The following is a 19860-nucleotide window of genomic DNA, read 5'->3' on the forward strand; positions in this document are numbered from 1 at the left end:
CATCGCACCGAGGAGCAGAACAAGGAACCGGCCGACGGACCGCACGGCGTGACGCGGGCGACGTGGTACAGATGGGGGCTCTCACGTTAGAGGCCGTGTAATTCGGCAGAGAAGTCTCGGGGTGTAGGGGAGGTGCTGTCTTAATAAATGGCTTTTTAATAGTCTTCCCCAGAGGCGAGCACACGTGCTGGACAGCCCCCACCCAACACAGCCTGGGGCAGGACGGCAGAATTGCGGAGAGTAGGAGAGGAGAGGAGGAGTAGAGGTGAGACTAATTATGCCCTAAATCCTGATCTCCAGGGTCTCAGAAATGAAGACTCTGTCTCCTTCCATAAATCAGGCATCTTAGCAAGTATATTAAAAAAAGGACCACTAGTGGGGCCTCAAACGAAGCCCAACACACCCAGCTGGAGCAGAGGTCCTTTATCAGCTGTGCAAGGTGCTTATATATATATATATATATATATATATATATATATATATATATATATATATATATATATATATCCATACCCACATGAATCAGCCATAACATTAAAACCACCTAAGAACTACTGTTCCATGTCCGTAACTGCTTTGATAAGTACTCGGGACGATTAATCCCAATTCCAGTGCCCCACAAACGCAATATGTTTATGTTTATGTAATCAAGTCCTAGGACACTTGTATTTACTAGAATCAAGTCCTAGGAGATGTGTTTACATGGGCCTCCATGGATTGGATTTATTTAGGTTTATCTGGGTTTATTTGCATTTATTTTGGGTTTGCATATATCTCTTGGTTTCTCCAGTTTACAGTTTATTACTCTCTTGGCCGACAGCCCCGATATCTTGACTCCACATTCCTCCGATCTCAACCCAATGGACCGTCCACAAGGTGAGCTGGAAAAACTCATTGGCATTCGTTGTAAATTTTACTCAGCGCTCAAATATTGTCAAACGATAAAGATAAAGACAACTCTGATGGAAGTGGCTAACTGACAGAGCTCTAGAAGAGTTGTATAACTGTAATAGACAGTACAAGAGTTGTATAACTGTAATAGACAGTACAAGAGTTGTATAACTGTAATAGACAGTACAAGGCCAGAAAATAAGAACAATTGGAGACGTAAGGTGTGAATCACCATCATACCTTTGTGCCTCATCATACTCCATGCCTATTGGCTGAAGAAACATACATGTCTGCATGGCCAATTAGCAAATGAACGAGCTGCTAACTACCAGGTCCCCTCCACACTGGCCAACACAAGGCAGGAGAACACTGGACATGATCCGACTACAGACCGAGAACCTGCCTGTTCACAACATCCACGCTCCAGCCTGGAGTGCCAGCCACCAAGACGAAGGCGTGACTGCATGAGCAAGACCCAGATTAGGATTGGAAACGCCACCGGAGGCTGAAAGCACCATCTGCTGGCAGACAGAGCCGCCCAGCAGAGGTCCAAAACCAGACAGACCAACCTAAACGCTGCTTGAATAGTCCATATGCCACATACCCAAAACCCAAGTGGATCGTTGAATGTCTAGCCCTGCACAAAGTCAATAAAGGTCCTCATCCAAAACTCAGTGGGACACTGGAAGCTAACTCAGACATCTGTGCAGGTGACCTTCAAGTGGGGTGTTTATCAAGATATGCGGCCTCTCAGGGCCTCAGATCATCAATGTGAGTGGGTACGGGTACATATTCAGGAGCAGAGCTACCATTAGCCCCATACTGTACAGCGATGACATGTAAGTCAACACCAACATGGAAAAGGACATTAACTCACTGTCCCACCTCACCAGGACATACAGCAGGGACACCGGGACGTCATCAGAGTGTGTTGGGAGATCATAAAAGGAGGAAGAGAGATGGACAGAGAGAATTAAACCACCACGCGCTCATAAAACGGAGTTGGTGTGGCAAACCAACCAGACACAGAAAAGCTGTACTAAAAAATAAATAAAATAAAAATACAATGGACTGAAATAAGAAAGAGAGAGAATGTGGAGGGTTAAAACCAAGATTGCCCCGGGGGTAATTGGGGCACTTGGGGAATAATCTCCAGTGCTGGAGGCCCTGCACACTGGCCGACAGCATGATGAGGAAAAGATATGACCACCCACTGACAGGAGGAGAGCAACTCATTACTTATATTGCTGAAAAAGATTCCAGGGCGTATTTTCAGTGTAGCATAGTTAAAGATGAAGAGGTGGTAAACATCACCATGTAGGACACAAGGTCTCCGATGAAACAGGACGTTCCGAACAGACGTCCTTCGTCAGACCAATTTAAAGACCACTTTTAAATACTTGAAGGTTTAAGTAGATGTTAAAAACTGAATATTTACTATCTGTCTCCCCCCCCCCCCCCCCCCCCCCCACACACACACCCTACGCACACACACCCTACTGCCCCAGCTTTAATTTCAAATCCTTATATACTTCTGTGTGTGTGTGTGTGTGTGTGTGTGTGAATGTGTGTGGTGTGTGTGTGGTGTGTGTGTGTGTGTGTGTGTGTGTGTGTGTGTCTGTGTGTGGTGTGTGTGTGTGAGTGTGTGTGTGTGTGTGTGTGTGTGTGTGAGACAGCAGGGTTGCTGGGAGTGAGTGTGAGGTCAGTGTGTCCAGAGGTGTCTGTGGTATGTGGGACCGGGTCTGTGCTGGAATGCAGTGTGGGGGGACGGACTGCTGAGTCTGTCTGCTGATGTATGTCCATCGCCGTGGCAGCCTGACGCCAGCCAGCCACCGCAGCTGTCCTCCCTGTGACTGACAGGACAGGTGGGCGCAGACTCCGCCCACTTCCTGCAGGATTCAGCGACACAGTTCCGCACGGACACTGAAATACTTGTGCAAAAACCCACACACACACACACACACACACAAAACCACACACACAACCACACACACACTACCACGCACACTACCATGCACACTTGCACGCACACACACACACACACACACACACACACACACACACACACACACACACACACACACTACCATGCGCACACACACACACACACACACACTACCACGCACACACACACACACACACACACACACACACACACACACACACACACACACACACACACACACACACACACACACACACACACACACACACTTGCGCACAGGTGTGACTTCAGGCTTACTTTGTAATCACTATCAACTCACAAGCAGCCCAAGTCTACTGATAAAATAATCCACGTGGTGTTTGTGTGAACTATGAGGTGGTGAAGCTGACGTTCATACGCTGACGAGTTCAGACGTGTGTGTCAGGATAAGGGCGCTACACTGGTCTGTTCTTCAGACACTTCGCTGGGCTGGAAGGTGATTCACATCAAACCTCCACCAATGAACCAGTTCAGCAGAACATTTAGAGTCCAGCGACCTCCATCCAGCGACCTCCATCCAGCGACCTCCATCCAGCCCGACCTCACGCCGACAGGAGGACTGGAATCACGGCAGCGCAGTAAGTAAGGATCATATTATAGGAAGGGTTACGTTTACCTTCCCTGAAAATCAACCGCACACACGCAACACATCCTCCCTTGTGGCGGCCCAGCCGGGTCTGTGCCGTTCACCAGCGCCCGGGCGGACTGCAGGGACTCGTGTGGCGGAGGGGGGGAGCAGAGGGGCCCCGGGGGCCACGCTCCGGGTGATTTATGAAGAGCCCGCATGCAAGCGCGGGCAGTGGCGGTCCGTCGGGCCTGCAGCTCCGGTTTCCCCCTGGTGTGTTTGTGTTTTGGGGGTGTGGGGAGGATGGGGGGAGCGTAGCGGAGCTTCTCCAGGAGGCCCTAATGAAAAGCAGCTCGACTGAAGGGTGGCGTGGGGGGGGGGGGGGGGGGGGGGGTCCTGCAGGCCACAGGGTGGCCCCCCCGCCAGAGCCTCTCCAGAACCGCCATCAGGACACCACTGCCCTTCACCCCCCTGAGCCGGGACGGTAGCGTCAGCGTGTGTGGCTAACGCACGCTCTGCCCTCGGCCGATACACTCCCAATACTGATACACCGCTCCAGGCACCAACAGAAACAGCCCCAAACATCTACCAAAGTCCAGCAAATATGCTCAGCATTAATGCAATAAAAACGAGAGACCGATAAAATGGGTCAGTGTTTTTCCAGATGGCCATTATTCTATATGAATCATTGTTTTACTCCAAATATTCATCTTTTCTGCTTCATCTGTTTTTGACTTAGCACCAGCTACACAGTGATACTGTTCTGTTGTGGTCACTGATGGTCTGACCAGAGTAATTTTCCTCACATTCACGTCCCTCAACGCCTGCTAAAACAAGGTCAATAATCTCATATCTCATACGGTGTTTTGCAATTCAAATAATCTATTCATATGTAGCCATTTGAATGCTAGCCACAATTCTCACGGGGACGCCTCAATAGAAACCAAAACACACGTCCCCCTCTGGTGCGCTAGTCTGATCCTTTAGGCAAGGACACACCTTCCGTTAGAAGTGACCCCCACCAGGAGGTCAACAGCACAGGATCTGTGTACATACATGTTTGTGTGCGTGCACGCGCATGTGTGTGTGTGTGTGTGTGTGTGTGTGTGTGCGAGCATGCCAGTGTGTGTATACGTGCACTTGTGTGTGTGGGAAGTGGTTCCCAGTGGTGGGACTAAGGGTATCAGGTTCATCACATTAGAGCAACACGATCGCCCATTACGGCCCGGTGGCCCACGCTTCTCGGAGCGGCCGTGGCGAACACTCCCAGCACAGGGGAGGGTGAGAGCACGCCCGCACGGGCCCGTCCTGTGTCCGGTTTCAGCCCCCTGTCCACACCAATATCTGCTCCTGCACCGCCCGCGGACAGGCCCCGTTCCTGGTGCCGGCCTGCCGGAGAACGGGCCGATTTCCGCGGGATCGCAAACTTGCGTTAACCGTTTTATTTAAGTGGCGAGGCAGACGGGGAGGAGACCGGGACGGGGCGGGGGGACGGGGGACAGAGGGGTCGTCTGTGTCCAATAACGTCAGGGGGAATTAAGACCCCTAATTCATAATTAAATGAATTACAGACCGAGCAGGACAGACCAGACTGATGCCGGCGGTGCAGAAATGGGCCGCGGATTGTTGGGAATCTGTCGAGCTTGTCATCATCGTTATAAAGCCATCGTTCAGACATCCTGTCCGCATCATTAGGCACTCACGTCCAACGCCTGGCCAACGCCCGGCCTCTCGTTCGGCACACTTTATTAGCAACACCCCCATTTCCACCCTAGACACTCTTGTTTTACGTCCGCAACATTTGCCGGGCGCAGCGTTACTAACTCGGCGCTGCTGGTGGCCGTGTTTAATCAAATCCAGCGTTTCCAAGAAAAACAGTCCAGGGCTCACACTGACAATCGGAGTCCAACAGAACATCCATTAGCGTAGCATTTGGTAACGATAGAGTGTGTCGATAATACAGCGGACTGCAAGGGAGTCTTTTCTGCCTGGTTTAGTGGGAAATGAAGCCGAACGAAGAGAAAGGAAAACAAACAGAAGGAGAAGGAGAGGGAGGATGTGACAGGGTGATTATTCCCCCTCTCCTTGCCCCTAAGTGGCTTTATTAGACCTCTAACCTCCACAGACGCCTCCGACGACAGATCAGGCTGGACAAGCGACACCCCCACACTGGGGAGCAGTAATGGTATATGTTCCTGTAAGCTGGAGGAATTTTTCTTATAAAAAAAAAGTAAAAGTGTTTTGGATTAATCCATAATGAGAAAATAATTTCCACAATGAAAGCAGACGTATTGCCAGAATAAACCATATAGTCAATTTCATTCCACACCAAGATCATCTACCAGTTTGTCGGTTCTGTGTTACATCACCCGTCTAATGCGCACACACGTTAAATACAGACCAAGTGCAGCGGTGAAGCGTGTGGAAACAGCACCCTGCGTTGTGGCTTTACAAAGTTCCTTCCCTACACCAGAGACTCAAGTACACGTCCTCACTGTAGCCGCGGTGTCCGTGTGATTCACATGCAGCTCATCTCATCCCCCACACACCGACACGGACACGTTCGTTTGGCCACGACGTGCAGCTGTCCTGAACCCAAATCTAGCAGCTTCCGAACAGACGCCTCCCCTGGCAACGGGCATCGCGAGTGTCAGACAGGAGCAGTCAAAAGCGGCTGGTACACACAGCTGCAGGCAAAGCTCCCATTCAGACAGCATCAGACGCACATGCTCAGTGTGCTCTTCAGATGAGCAGGGCCTGCACTAAGAGACCTCATGCATCCTCACCCTACACACACACACACACACACACACACACACACACACACACACACACACACACACACACACACACACACACACACACACACACACACACGCTCCAACTCGGACGTGCCAACCGACTCCGGGTCCTCACACGGTCCAGGCTATCAAGAGGAGCGTTCCTGCAAGCGTGTGTGATCAGACGCAGCTTTGCTCTGACCTCATGGCCAGGCTGTAGGACTCTGGGTGTATGCAGGTCTGATCCAGTGGGTTCGGCTGGTTGGAGACGCCTTTGGCTTTGTTCTTCTGAGCTGCAGGCTTCTTGGCAGGTGTAGAGTCCACGTTGCTACCTGAGGCATAACTAGAGGAGCGAGAGAAAACAGAAAATCAAGGCATTGTAGTAGAAAATCCATCAAGAGATCAAGGGATGATTCAGAGAACCTGACAGGACGCTCATCACATCACGTTACAGAGCCCGACACACATAATGCATGTGGATAAATGACACATTTGTTTTTGAGTAAGCATTCACTCCAATAAACCAGGAGAAGGCCGGCCGGGTTGATCCAGCGTTGTGGTACCTGTGCACGCTCTCCGGGTTGATCCGGACGAAGCCGGCACACTGCTGGAAACTCTTGGGGCCGAGGCCTTTGACCAGCTTCAGCTGCTCACGGTTGAGAAAGGGCCCGTTCTTCTCTCTCCACTCCACCACGCTGCGCGCCCGGGACGCGTTCAGACCAGCCACGTGCCTGCCGAGCACACGGCCAGACGCTCACAGCTTCACACGGGGCACACACTTCCTCTCCAACGCTGCCTACAACAGCCTTTTCAGCAGTTACTATAAATCCTTATCCCCCCCCCCCCCAAAAAAAAAGGTTAAGAACAGCCATCGCAATAACGATTCGAATGCCCATCAACACTCGGTGGGCAGCAGCCTCTCAGGTCTTACCTTCTAACTGCAAACGCCTGCTTGTTTTTAGTATGAGTCATTGGCTCAGATGTCAATACCCCCCTTTTTACCTGAGCAAACGTCTGCTTTGAATGTCCACCAAACAGCATGGAAAATCTACTTCATACTACCCTGATCCTTACATTTTCAGGTGTGAAAGATTAATACAAATACGGAGAACATTTTCCAGAGTGACCAAAAGGTTTTCCCAAGATCTCATAATCTTTGTGACCTTTTCATACAAAACAGGCAGGCTTTGAACGCTTTTGGTGACATAGCATGGGCAATTTAAAGTGACGCCTCTCCCCAAAGCAGCTATATAAACATAGTATGTCATCACTTATAAATAAGGCCTGAATACTGGAAGCGTGAACATGTCGAGAGTGTGAGCATATGGAGATCTGAAGCACAGAGCTCATTTAAAGTCAGGTAAACAGATGACCTGATCTCTGCGGGCTCACACTTGACCACTTCTGGCGTTTGACATAATACAGTTTTCAGATCCAGTATGATGAGTTTTGCAATCCTCAGTAAAATCAGTGTTTCAACACTGTGTATTTATTGCACATTTCCTAATGTGTGGTGCAGTGTGTGCATCATTGTGTGTGTGTAGCCCGTGTGTGTTTTTGTCAAAATGACAACTTGATGAATTTTTGTATACTAATTCAATTCGGCTACCTCCAAACTCATGTCCATGAGTATATCAGATATCCCGCGTGTATCTGAGCCTGTCAGGATATTCATAAGCACAGGTTTACGTCTCTGAAGACAGCAAATACAGAATAAAACGTCACGATCACTGAAGCATCTGTGCATGATAGAACGTCCACTTGTGAGAATCTCCGTCATTGAAGAATGCTTCCAAAATTGGTGTGGGAACGTGTCTAAAAGAGGAATTCTGTAACCACAAGCTGGGCTTGCGTGAGTGCACGTGAGAGCATAATTGTGCAAAATGACGTGCGTGTGTGTGTGTGTGTGTGTGTGTGTGTGTACGATGGTAGTCTGGTGTGGCCCGAGTGGGGTGTCAGACTAAACAGTGTTGAGCTGTAGTGGAAAGGCCGGTGTGAAGTTGCCATGTTGTGACGGCTGCTGGAAACTATTTAGCTGGTACCTCATCAGCGTCTCGGAGCAGATGTTGACGTCCACTCCCACGAAGCTCACGCACTCCTGCACCACGCCGTCCAACGCTGCCCTCAGCAAACTCTGCGTCACGTCGTGCTGGAAAAGGGAGACAGACCTGGTTTTACGTACGTGTATACGCGTGTGAACGTGTTCGGAGTAAGGTCGCCTTTAAGAAGAATGTAGGGAGGCATGTTCAGTATTTAGGAGATTCGTTTACATCTTTCTTGACTGGTTAGAGCTACATATGCACAACTACATATGCAAAAATATATTTCTACATCTCAGCCCACAGCCTAGTTACCAATTAATAACTCAACGGTTGCATTTATAACTACGCAGGGCAGTAATCTGAGGTCTATTCAGTCCTGTCAGTCACACTCCAAATGAAAGTCTCTTCAGCAGACCACTGTGGTGCCACCGACGGCTCCAACCCGGAACATCTTGCGGTCTTTGAGTCGGTCTGAGAGCAGAGACAACAGAGTGCGGACGGCTTCGCCTCCAGAGAGACGGAGAGGAGTTTCCAGCCTGTTTTTACTGGAACGCACCGTGACACTTCAAAGCTCGCTCACAGGGCTTTTCCATTAAGCGCAGGGAATTGATAAAGTTAATCCGACCGAACTTTTCACACTTTGCAGGCTTTTTTCTTCATAGAGATGGAATTCAAAGGAAAGAAAAACCACAGAGCAGAATCCAAAACTGACAAAAATTAGGAGCAAGTGAAGAATTCTGACCAGCCTTTCGATTACACAGGGACACGTAACCATATGGAAGATGTTACTGTTGTTAAGGTCCTGGTAGTAACACAGAGATCCGCTTATTCTTTTCAGTATAGGCCCAACATGAAGACAATTCTCTGGACACTTCCTGTACTGAACCAGATGACTTGGGTCATGTTCAGACCACATACAGCAGGGACAGAGAAGGCCCCGGCTGCATCAGAACATGCACGGTTTAAAAACAAAGCAACAAAAGACACAAGACTTCATAATGTGCCACTTCAAGCGAAACCCTGAACGTGTGTCACTGGAGAACGCCAGCAGTGGTGAAGGAACTCCAGTGTGTTAATTCCACAGCAGCTCCCCTGCTCTTGTGATGAAGTGGACATCAAACCTCTCTCAGCACGTTCTCAGACATTCAGATGTCCTCGATGACACACATCACAGTCACAATCAAATGAACCATTCAGACTAGTGAGAACAGCAGAGGGAGATTTAGCACTAGATGCTGTAATCACCCCTTTCATTCGGGAGACGTCCAACAGAAGTAACTATATAAAAGTGTGGCACCTCATACCTGCAAACAATGTGATGTGTGAAGTGCTTGTGTAGACGGCAGAGGTGAATCTGCAGCCCATCTGTGTGTTTTGGTCGTCTGAAGCTACCTGAGGGTTTGGTTGAGCGTAATATTGTGTTCGCATAAATAAAAACAAACTCACTTTATTAAACAGAACGAGAAGCTTACGGCACTTTCACAACTAATATAATAAAAAATACATTCAATCCCCAATGCGCACACAAACACGGTCACAGACCAACGCAGGAATGGGCAGGAATAATAAACAAAGACACAGTCAATATATTTTTTCGCATATTTAAATACAACGGTTTACTTTGAGAGGGCGTTACTAGCGGAATGGAAGGAATATGGATCGAAAATGTGGCAAACTTCTATTGTGGACTTTGCATGGAAAGGCAAAGGTTGGGATAGTGTAGGTTCAACTTCCTTTCAGCTTGTAGGTAACAGTGGAGGTCTTAATGTGAGGCAGAGAAATTCAAAAACAGGACACAGAGCAGACGTTGTGTTTAGTGAGGAGTTGGCAAACATCAGAGATTGCTTTCAAATTTGATTTTATTTCACAGGTTCCTTTTGAATTTGAGTGTCTCCTTGATAGCTAAAAAAAAAAAACATTGAATCACCACGGCTGACTGATGGCTGACTAAGGGCTCTTCACATTAGACTCAAAGTGTCCCTGAAAACGGACATTTCCAGTAGTTTCAAACTCTAACATTAGAACGTGTGTCTATGGGACGTGGTGAAAAGTATAAACACCTCTAAACTGTTCTCAGGAGATGCCAAAACAAGTCATTGTGTATCCTAGCTAATAAATCTCATTACATTTTGTGAAGAACAAGCTCAAAATGTATCTAGTTACAATGAACGCCTCCATTCTATTACGATATTTCATAAATGCACATTGTTAAATCTCTATTGTTATAGAAGCTTGTGATGCCCATATAAAGAGGCTAGTGGCACACAACGCTGCTCATATTTACGGTCTTCCCCCAAACCCCCACAGTCTCCGTGTTCTGGTGTCGGAGGAGTTAACGGACACAGAACACAGGAAGTGGTGAAAATAGGTGCTGCACAAGTCAAACTAGTGTGGACTGAACCCACAGAGCTAACAGGTCTAGGCCCGGAGACAGAGAGTCTGAAGGGACCCGTATGACTGTTAGAAAGTGAGCGAGGAAGGAGAGGCGGATCACAGCACCACACCGACACCGATACCGGACGCTCCTGTGTCACAAACAACAAATAATGCCCCACCACGTCTGAAGGGAGTGACAACATGAATACACATTCTTCATAGAGCACAAACTCCCACGGAATTGACACACACTTCAGGTTGGTATCTAGGCTTCTGTGTCTGCCATAGACCAAGCAATGGATTTCATTTTTCCTTAAGTCTGTGACGCTATAAATCCATATTAGTCATTGTTTGCACTCTGCAATAGTGACAGTAATGCCCCAGCTCTGATGAGGGAGTCTGAGAGTTATAAAAACAAAAGTTGTTAAGGGTGACTTAATGCTATATGAGCTATAGCACTGTGTCGAGTGACTACACCAGTCAACTCCAGCGGTCTACTGACATCTTAAAATGACCACACAGTAACTCCTTCAAAGGGGGGGGGGGGGGGGGGGGTAATATAGCAAAATATTTATGAGCATACCTGAGGCCATCTCCACCATACTGGAAAACACCTGTAATCCCACACAGTTTATAGGTGGTGTTCACTCGAGAACAACTTCCATTGAAAGGGAAAGTGCTCGTGTAAAAGAACATCACGCGCTCTCCCACACTGCCCCTGAACCTCAGAGAGATCACAGCCATGCCAATACGCGCTTGGAATGCATTTCACCAGCAGGCAAGCGAGCAAGAGTGAGCATAAAGAGACCATACAGACGTGTTGGGAGTCATTTTTGAGACCATACAGAAGCGCTGGGAGTCATTTTCAGACCACACAGGAGCGCTGGGAGTCATTTCTGAGATCATATAGAAGAGCCGAGAGTCATTTCTGAGATCATACAGAAGCACTGGGAGTCATTTTTGAGACCATACCAAAATGCTGGGAGTCATTTCTGAGACATACCGAAGTGCTGGGAGTCATTTTTGAGACCATACAGAAGCACTGGGAGTCATTTCTGAGACCATACCAAAGTTCTGGGACCTCATGTCTGAGATTTTAAGACTTTTTTTTCCTTTAAGTTTTTCCACGTGTTATATCACACACACAAATACATAAAGTATATATGGGTGTGTGTGTGTGTGTGTGTGTGGGTGTGTGTGTTTTTATGTTTCATAGGCCAATGAACAGCATGTGACCCACCATAGCAATATCACACTGATCTTTGATACACCATCACTATTTGAGACACTTTTAGAGACAGTTTTTACCAGCAAGTCACTGACAGCACATCATCAATCCTTCAACACCCCCAAGGGACTTTCCACAAAGAACAACCAGTATTTCACAGTTCTTAACATACAAAACGCTGCAGCTCCGCCATGCAGGAACGCAACCTGAGATGTGTGTGGATGGCTTCCCATACAGTTGCGCCCTAACCCTGGGGTTAGCGTTCGACTGCTTGGCAGCCGTGCGTCTGCGGAGGGCCCCAGGCGCGGATGGAGAAAACGTTCTCACAGTCCCTGGGTAGACTTCCAGAGGAAGACACCCGGAAAGTGTCGCCTCCGGCCCCTTTGAGCTCCAGCTCAGGAATGCTCTCTCATTAGGACACCATCAATCACAGCGGCCCCCAAACTATTTTTAAAGTCAGTTTCAGGGAGTTGTGTGCAGCGGAACGCTAATTTATGAGGTGGGACGCCCCCACTGTGAATATTAGCACTCACGCACCGAGAGAAAAAACTCACAGGAACGGCACACAGTGGAGTGAGAGGACTGGCAGTGACCCGTGTGTGCTGGTGGGCTCACTGGCTCAGTCAGGAGGACGCACGTAAAGATATTAAAGACACATCAGTCCCGAGTGATCAGCACCGGGACTATAAATAGGGCCACTTTGGGGCGAGTCCTGTGATTACAGTGGTGCAGGAAGCAAGAATTAAACATCTACTGTCCCTAATGAAGAAAGTGTCAGTATTGGCAGTTGAATGGGCAACTCCATTATCCAGTTGTGTTTAGAAGTATTCTCCTGACCTTCTAGACGCCGTGGCCTACAACATTTAAAGCATCTCCACTGCAATCTCAATCGGCTGACGCTGTGACACACACACACACACACACACACACACACACACACACACACACACACACACACACACACACACACGTGGACCCCCCCCTCTGTTCCTCGTCCACAGTGGGACAGGAGACTGATGGCTGAGCTTTGACATGGGCTTTACAGAGTGGCAACACGGAAGACAAAACAACCCAAACTCAATTAGAGCATCTGGGACTAAGACAAGCAGCGGGGGGGTTGGGGGGGTCCATGCAGCTCCTGAACACACAGATTCAACACCAAGACAAGCAATGCAAGAGCCCACCACTAACACATTGAACACACTCTTGCTTACAGCCTACAGCCTTCTCTCTCTCTCTCTCTCTCTCTCTCTCTCTTTCTCTCACACACACACACACACGCACACACGCACACACGCACACACGCACACACGCACACACACACACACACACACACACATATACAGATTAAATTCAGGTGCGAGGCCCTGCTTGGTTTGGATGGGCACCAGTGCCAGAACAAAGTGTTTCTGTCCACACTCGGCACAGTTAACAGCTTTCTCGCGAAAATCTGCCGTTCTAAGATGTCAATCAGTCTCTCACTCTCCTCTCCCTCACGCTCCAGTGTGAATCTAACCAGCTGCAGGCTCTGAAAACACACTTCCCTGAGAGCTGAACACACAAAAGACGTTTGACGGGGGGGGGGGGGGGGGTCCCTATCCCTCCGTAGCCTTTCCCTGTGTAACCAGAGACCTGCACTTTCAGCACAACATGAAAGAATCAAATACAGAAGAGCAGAAAACAGCTGAGCTCATCCTGACAAGAGGCTCAGGACAGACGGGACAGGGCACAGACAGGACTCCCAGACAGGACTCACTACCACCAACCGCCTCCCGCACATCATCCACGTTTGACACGCCCCCTCTCCAGAAGCACACTGCCACACCACAAAGACCTGGTCAAGGTGACAAGTTCTGATCCAACCTATAGGGTGTGACGGCATGCCACGCAGGTACACACGTCACCATCAAGATATAAGGAGCCGTTATTATAAATGTGATGATAAGGAAGCGTTACAAACCCTCAAAGCTACGTGTCCTAAGAGGCGCTAGTAGTTGACAGATGCTTAGCTAGCCCGCTGTTGGACAGCACATAGAAGAAATAAATCAGACACGATGGCACGGCCCCTCAGACGACGCGTTTATGCTCTGGGATTAGACGTCTACGTCCATTTAGCTCCACTGGACATTGTGAGAGAATCACTTCACATCAACATGGCTGCAGTGTTTTTCTTATACATGTCAACATTCACTCTGGACATGAGAAACGATGTGTATCCCAATTACCTTCATATTTATTTTGTATGAGGCAAACTATTATGAAGTTAGTCCTCTGCATAATTGAAAAACCTAAGTGATAATGAGAATGATAAATGCGAAGCAACATAAACAATGTTGGTAACCTATTTTTAGATATAGTTAAGACCCTTGAAATAAAGAGCAATAATTCCTAATTATTCCTAAAAGTCTTGAAATACTATACTTGCTACCCATTTACCCATTATTATTTTATGGTCATGTATAATACAGCTCAAAGGGTTTCGTCCAATCCAATTCATCCGGGCAGTCATGGTCCTGTGGTTAGGGAACTGGTCTTGTGACCGGAGGGTCGTGGGTTCGATTCCCAGACCTGAGGCCATGACTGAGGTGCCCCTGAGCAAGGCCCTTAACCCTCAATTGCTCACTTGTATAACAAAATGAGATAAAAATGTAAGTCGCTCTGGATAAGGGCGTCTGCCAAATGCCGTAAAATGTAAAAAATGTAAATCCAATAGAAATTGCAAAGCATTCTACAGACAGTTTTCATTAATGGTACTTATGGCTGTTACACATGTATGTAGTATGTTTGGGTGTAGTATGTAGTAGTGTAGTATGTTTGGGTGTATAATGCCTAGCCTGCCGTGTAGTGATGATTGAAGTATTGTGGGTGACTTCAATGACCAACATTGGGGCTTAACCAGAACACTCAACAGTCAAAACAGACAAAACAACAGCAGACCGAAGAGAAAGATGAACAAGACGTCTCCTTCCATCAAGTTCCCACGCTACACGAGGCCAGAAGTCATCCATCAACCCTCATCTTCATCCTCAAACTCCTGTCAGCTCACCTGCCTCTCTGCGCCCGTGGGAGACGTGGACTCCGACAGGAAGCAAATCAAAAAGATCCATTACCAAAAAAAACAGAGGCTATTCATGGTGTGACATCACAGGATCAGGTAGATTAAGCTCTTTTTAACCTGTGCCACAGTAAAACCTGCCTAAACACCCACAGGAAACCTCAAAGATCGTTCTGAGAGACGCTCCGAGCTCACACCAACACTCCTGTCTGCACATCAAACAGCCTTCCTGCAAAATCACGCCTGGAGCTACATAATAATTTGCTGATACCAGTGACTGAGTTCATATTCAAATGATGAGCTAAAACTCTTAGATGAGCACATTTTTGCATTATAATGTGAGCAATGCTTTTCCTTTTCTACATTTTTAAAAGTCATGTTAATCCCAACATTATTAAATGTCTACTTATACAATTACATTGTTAATAAAATTAAGGCCTAAAATGTTCACAGATTTAAAGGCACAAAACTTTAGCATGAAGGGCTTCCAAGAGAGTGACGGATCAGATCGTTCCCAGAGCTGTATATGAACACACGGGGCGTTTTCCCACACAGCTGGGTAGAATGGGTAAAATGTGCCCTGTGGGAGCAGCTGGGGGGGGGGGGGGGGGGGGTGGGGGGGTAGTCCCTCCCTCTGAGTGACAGCACACTACATAAACCAAAACACAAGAGGTCCCACCTCCACTGAGTGACTGACAGCTCTCCAGATTGACAGACATTCAGAACCACAGTAGAGTCATGAACCCAGATTGCTATTTCCAGATGCGCAGGTAACACGAGTAACAGGTAACACAGAACATTACGTTAATGTGTTGAGCAACATTTGTTTAATTAAAATATATAATTATGGCTGTTAGCCCATTTTGTGCAGGAGACCGAGCCCTTACTGCACTGACTGCCTCCCAGAAGACGTAACGATACTCACGTCAAATGGAGACACGGAGGTCTTCAGCAGAAGTAACATGAGGATCGTCTTATACTGAGAACAGAAAACAAAAGTCACTCTCTGCTGACCTGCTGCGCGTGCATGTGACCCCCCCAAACCACACACACCCTGGTGCGCGTGCACGTACACCCCCCCCCCCCCCCCCCCCCAATCACTCAGCATGGCAGGGCGGGGCGGGGGGGGGGCCTCATGATGCTTCTCCCTCCCCAGATCATGTGACGAGGTAAATAAACACTGGCCGCTGACAGACGTGTGTGTTTTCAAGGGAACATCATAACACACACACAGTGAGAGAGCGTAACCCTCTCCAGAACACGGAGTGGAGGCGCTGGTGCCCTACAGCGCACACAGAGTGTGTGTGTGTGTGTGTGTGTGTGTGTGTGTGTGTGTGTGTGTGTGTGTGTGTGTGTGTGTGTGTGTGTGTGTGTTTGCACGTGTGTGTGTTTGTGTGTGTGTGTGTGTCTGTGTGTGTGCGTACGTGCACGTGTGTGTGTGTGTGGGTTTGTGTGTGTGTGTGTGTGGTGTTTGTGTGTGTGTGTCTGCACAGCCTCTGAGCATGTAGTGTGTGTGTGTGTGTGTGTGTGTGTGTGTGTGTGTGTGTGTGTGTGTGTGTCCGCGTACATGTGCAGGTGAATGAGTGGCAGTTCACACAGTCCAGCAGGTATTCTCTGTATGAGGATGTAATATGTGATTTGAGATGGGAAAACCTGGGAAGTTGACAAGCGTTTTAGGTGGAAAGGGCTTTGCTTAAAACACAGGGGGCATTAGACACACGGGGGCATAAGACACACGGGGGCACAAGACACAGGGGGGCATAAGACACACGGGGGCATAAGACACACGGGGGTATAAGACACACGGGGGCACAAGACACAGGGGGGCATAAGACACACGGGGGCATAAGACACACGGGGGTATAAGACACACGGGGGCACAAGACACAGGGGGGCATAAGACACACGGGGGTATAAGACACACGGGGGCATAAGACACAGGGGGGCATAAGACACACGGGGGCATAAGACACACGGGGGTATAAGACACACGGGGGCACAAGACACAGGGGGGCATAAGACACACGGGGGCATAAGACACACAGGGGTATAAGACACACGGGGGCATAAGACACACGGGGGCATAAGACACACGGGGGCATAAGACACGGGGGCATAAGACACACGGGGGTATAAGACACACGGGGGCATAAGACACACGGGGGCATAAGACACACGGGGGTATAAGACACACGGGGGCATAAGACACACGGGGGTATAAGACACACGGGGGTATAAGACACACGGGGGCATAAGACACAGGGGGGCATAAGACACACGGGGGCATAAGACACACGGGGGCATAAGACACACGGGGGTATAAGACACACGGGGGCATAAGACACACGGGGGCATAAGACACACGGGGGTATAAGACACACGGGGGCATAAGACACACGGGGGTATAAGACACACGGGGGCATAAGACACACGGGGACATAAGACACACGGGGGCATAAGACACACGGGGGGCATAAGACACACGGGGGGCATAAGACACACGGGGGTATAAGACACACGGGGGCATAAGACACACGGGGGGCATAAGACACACGGGGGCATAAGACACACGGGGGTATAAGACACACGGGGGCATAAGACACACGGGGGCATAAGACACACGGGGGCATAAGACACACGGGGGTATAAGACACACGGGGGGCATAAGACACAGGGGGGCATAAGACACACGGGGGCACAAGACACAGGGGGGCATAAGACACACGGGGGTATAAGACACACGGGGGGCATAAGACACACGGGGGCATAAGACACACGGGGGCATAAGACACACGGGGGCATAAGACACACGGGGGTATAAGACACACGGGGGTATAAGACACACGGGGGCATAAGACACACGGGGGTATAAGACACACGGGGGTATAAGACACACGGGGGTATAAGACACACGGGGGCATAAGACACACGGGGGCATAAGACACACGGGGGTATAAGACACACGGGGGGCATAAGACACAGGGGGGCATAAGACACACGGGGGCACAAGACACAGGGGGGCATAAGACACACGGGGGTATAAGACACACGGGGGGCATAAGACACACGGGGGCATAAGACACACGGGGGCATAAGACACACGGGGGCATAAGACACACGGGGGTATAAGACACACGGGGGTATAAGACACACGGGGGCATAAGACACACGGGGGCATAAGACACACGGGGGCATAAGACACACGGGGGTATAAGACACACGGGGGTATAAGACACACGGGGGCATAAGACACACGGGGGTATAAGACACACGGGGGTATAAGACACACGGGGGTATAAGACACACGGGGGCATAAGACACACGGGGGCATAAGACACACGGGGGTATAAGACACACGGGGGGCATAAGACACACGGGGGCACAAGACACAGGGGGGCATAAGACACACGGGGGTATAAGACACACGGGGGGCATAAGACACACGGGGGCATAAGACACACGGGGGCATAAGACACACGGGGGCATAAGACACACGGGGGTATAAGACACACGGGGGTATAAGACACACGGGGGCATAAGACACACGGGGGCATAAGACACACGGGGGCATAAGACACACGGGGGCATAAGACACACGGGGGTATAAGACACACGGGGGTATAAGACACACGGGGGCATAAGACACACGGGGGCATAAGACACACGGGGGTATAAGACACACGGGGGTATAAGACACACGGGGGCATAAGACACACGGGGGTATAAGACACACGGGGGTATAAGACACACGGGGGCATAAGACACACGGGGGCATAAGACACACGGGGGTATAAGACACACGGGGGGCATAAGACACAGGGGGGCATAAGACACACGGGGGCACAAGACACAGGGGGGCATAAGACACACGGGGGTATAAGACACACGGGGGGCATAAGACACACGGGGGCATAAGACACACGGGGGCATAAGACACACGGGGGCATAAGACACACGGGGGCATAAGACACACGGGGGGCATAAGACACACGGGGGTATAAGACACACGGGGGCATAAGACACACGGGGGTATAAGACACACGGGGGGCATAAGACACAGGGGGGCATAAGACACACGGGGGCACAAGACACAGGGGGGCATAAGACACACGGGGGTATAAGACACACGGGGGGCATAAGACACACGGGGGCATAAGACACACGGGGGCATAAGACACACGGGGGCATAAGACACACGGGGGTATAAGACACACGGGGGTATAAGACACACGGGGGCATAAGACACACGGGGGTATAAGACACACGGGGGTATAAGACACACGGGGGTATAAGACACACGGGGGCATAAGACACACGGGGGCATAAGACACACGGGGGTATAAGACACACGGGGGGCATAAGACACAGGGGGGCATAAGACACACGGGGGCACAAGACACAGGGGGGCATAAGACACACGGGGGTATAAGACACACGGGGGGCATAAGACACACGGGGGCATAAGACACACGGGGGCATAAGACACACGGGGGCATAAGACACACGGGGGTATAAGACACACGGGGGTATAAGACACACGGGGGCATAAGACACACGGGGGTATAAGACACACGGGGGCATAAGACACACGGGGGCATAAGACACACGGGGGTATAAGACACACGGGGGTATAAGACACACGGGGGCATAAGACACACGGGGGCATAAGACACACGGGGGTATAAGACACACGGGGGGCATAAGACACAGGGGGGCATAAGACACACGGGGGCACAAGACACAGGGGGGCATAAGACACACGGGGGTATAAGACACACGGGGGGCATAAGACACACGGGGGCATAAGACACACGGGGGCATAAGACACACGGGGGCATAAGACACACGGGGGTATAAGACACACGGGGGTATAAGACACACGGGGGCATAAGACACACGGGGGTATAAGACACACGGGGGTATAAGACACACGGGGGTA

At 49.7% G+C, this 19860-nt stretch overlaps 1 protein-coding gene across 3 annotated transcripts in view; it reads right to left on the reverse strand.

The window, feature by feature from the left end:
- srbd1 (S1 RNA binding domain 1) overlaps positions 1 to 19860 on the reverse strand; it is a 46745-nt gene that overhangs the window by 2878 nt on the left and 24007 nt on the right. For 2 of the 3 annotated variants that reach the window (XM_076974926.1, XM_076974925.1), the window contains exons 16-19: positions 15847 to 15900; positions 8263 to 8369; positions 6784 to 6951; positions 6423 to 6563 (exon numbers count right to left, since the gene is read on the reverse strand). In XM_076974926.1, the coding sequence (XP_076831041.1) occupies positions 6423 to 6563; positions 6784 to 6951; positions 8263 to 8369; positions 15847 to 15900 (470 nt within the window). The remainder of the gene's footprint in view (positions 1 to 6422; positions 6564 to 6783; positions 6952 to 8262; positions 8370 to 15846; positions 15901 to 19860) is intronic. The other variant, XM_076974927.1, reaches the window with a different exon arrangement.

The sequence above is a fragment of the Brachyhypopomus gauderio genome, chromosome 15 (assembly GCF_052324685.1).
Source record: "Brachyhypopomus gauderio isolate BG-103 chromosome 15, BGAUD_0.2, whole genome shotgun sequence".
Taxonomy (NCBI): Eukaryota; Metazoa; Chordata; class Actinopteri; order Gymnotiformes; family Hypopomidae; genus Brachyhypopomus; species Brachyhypopomus gauderio.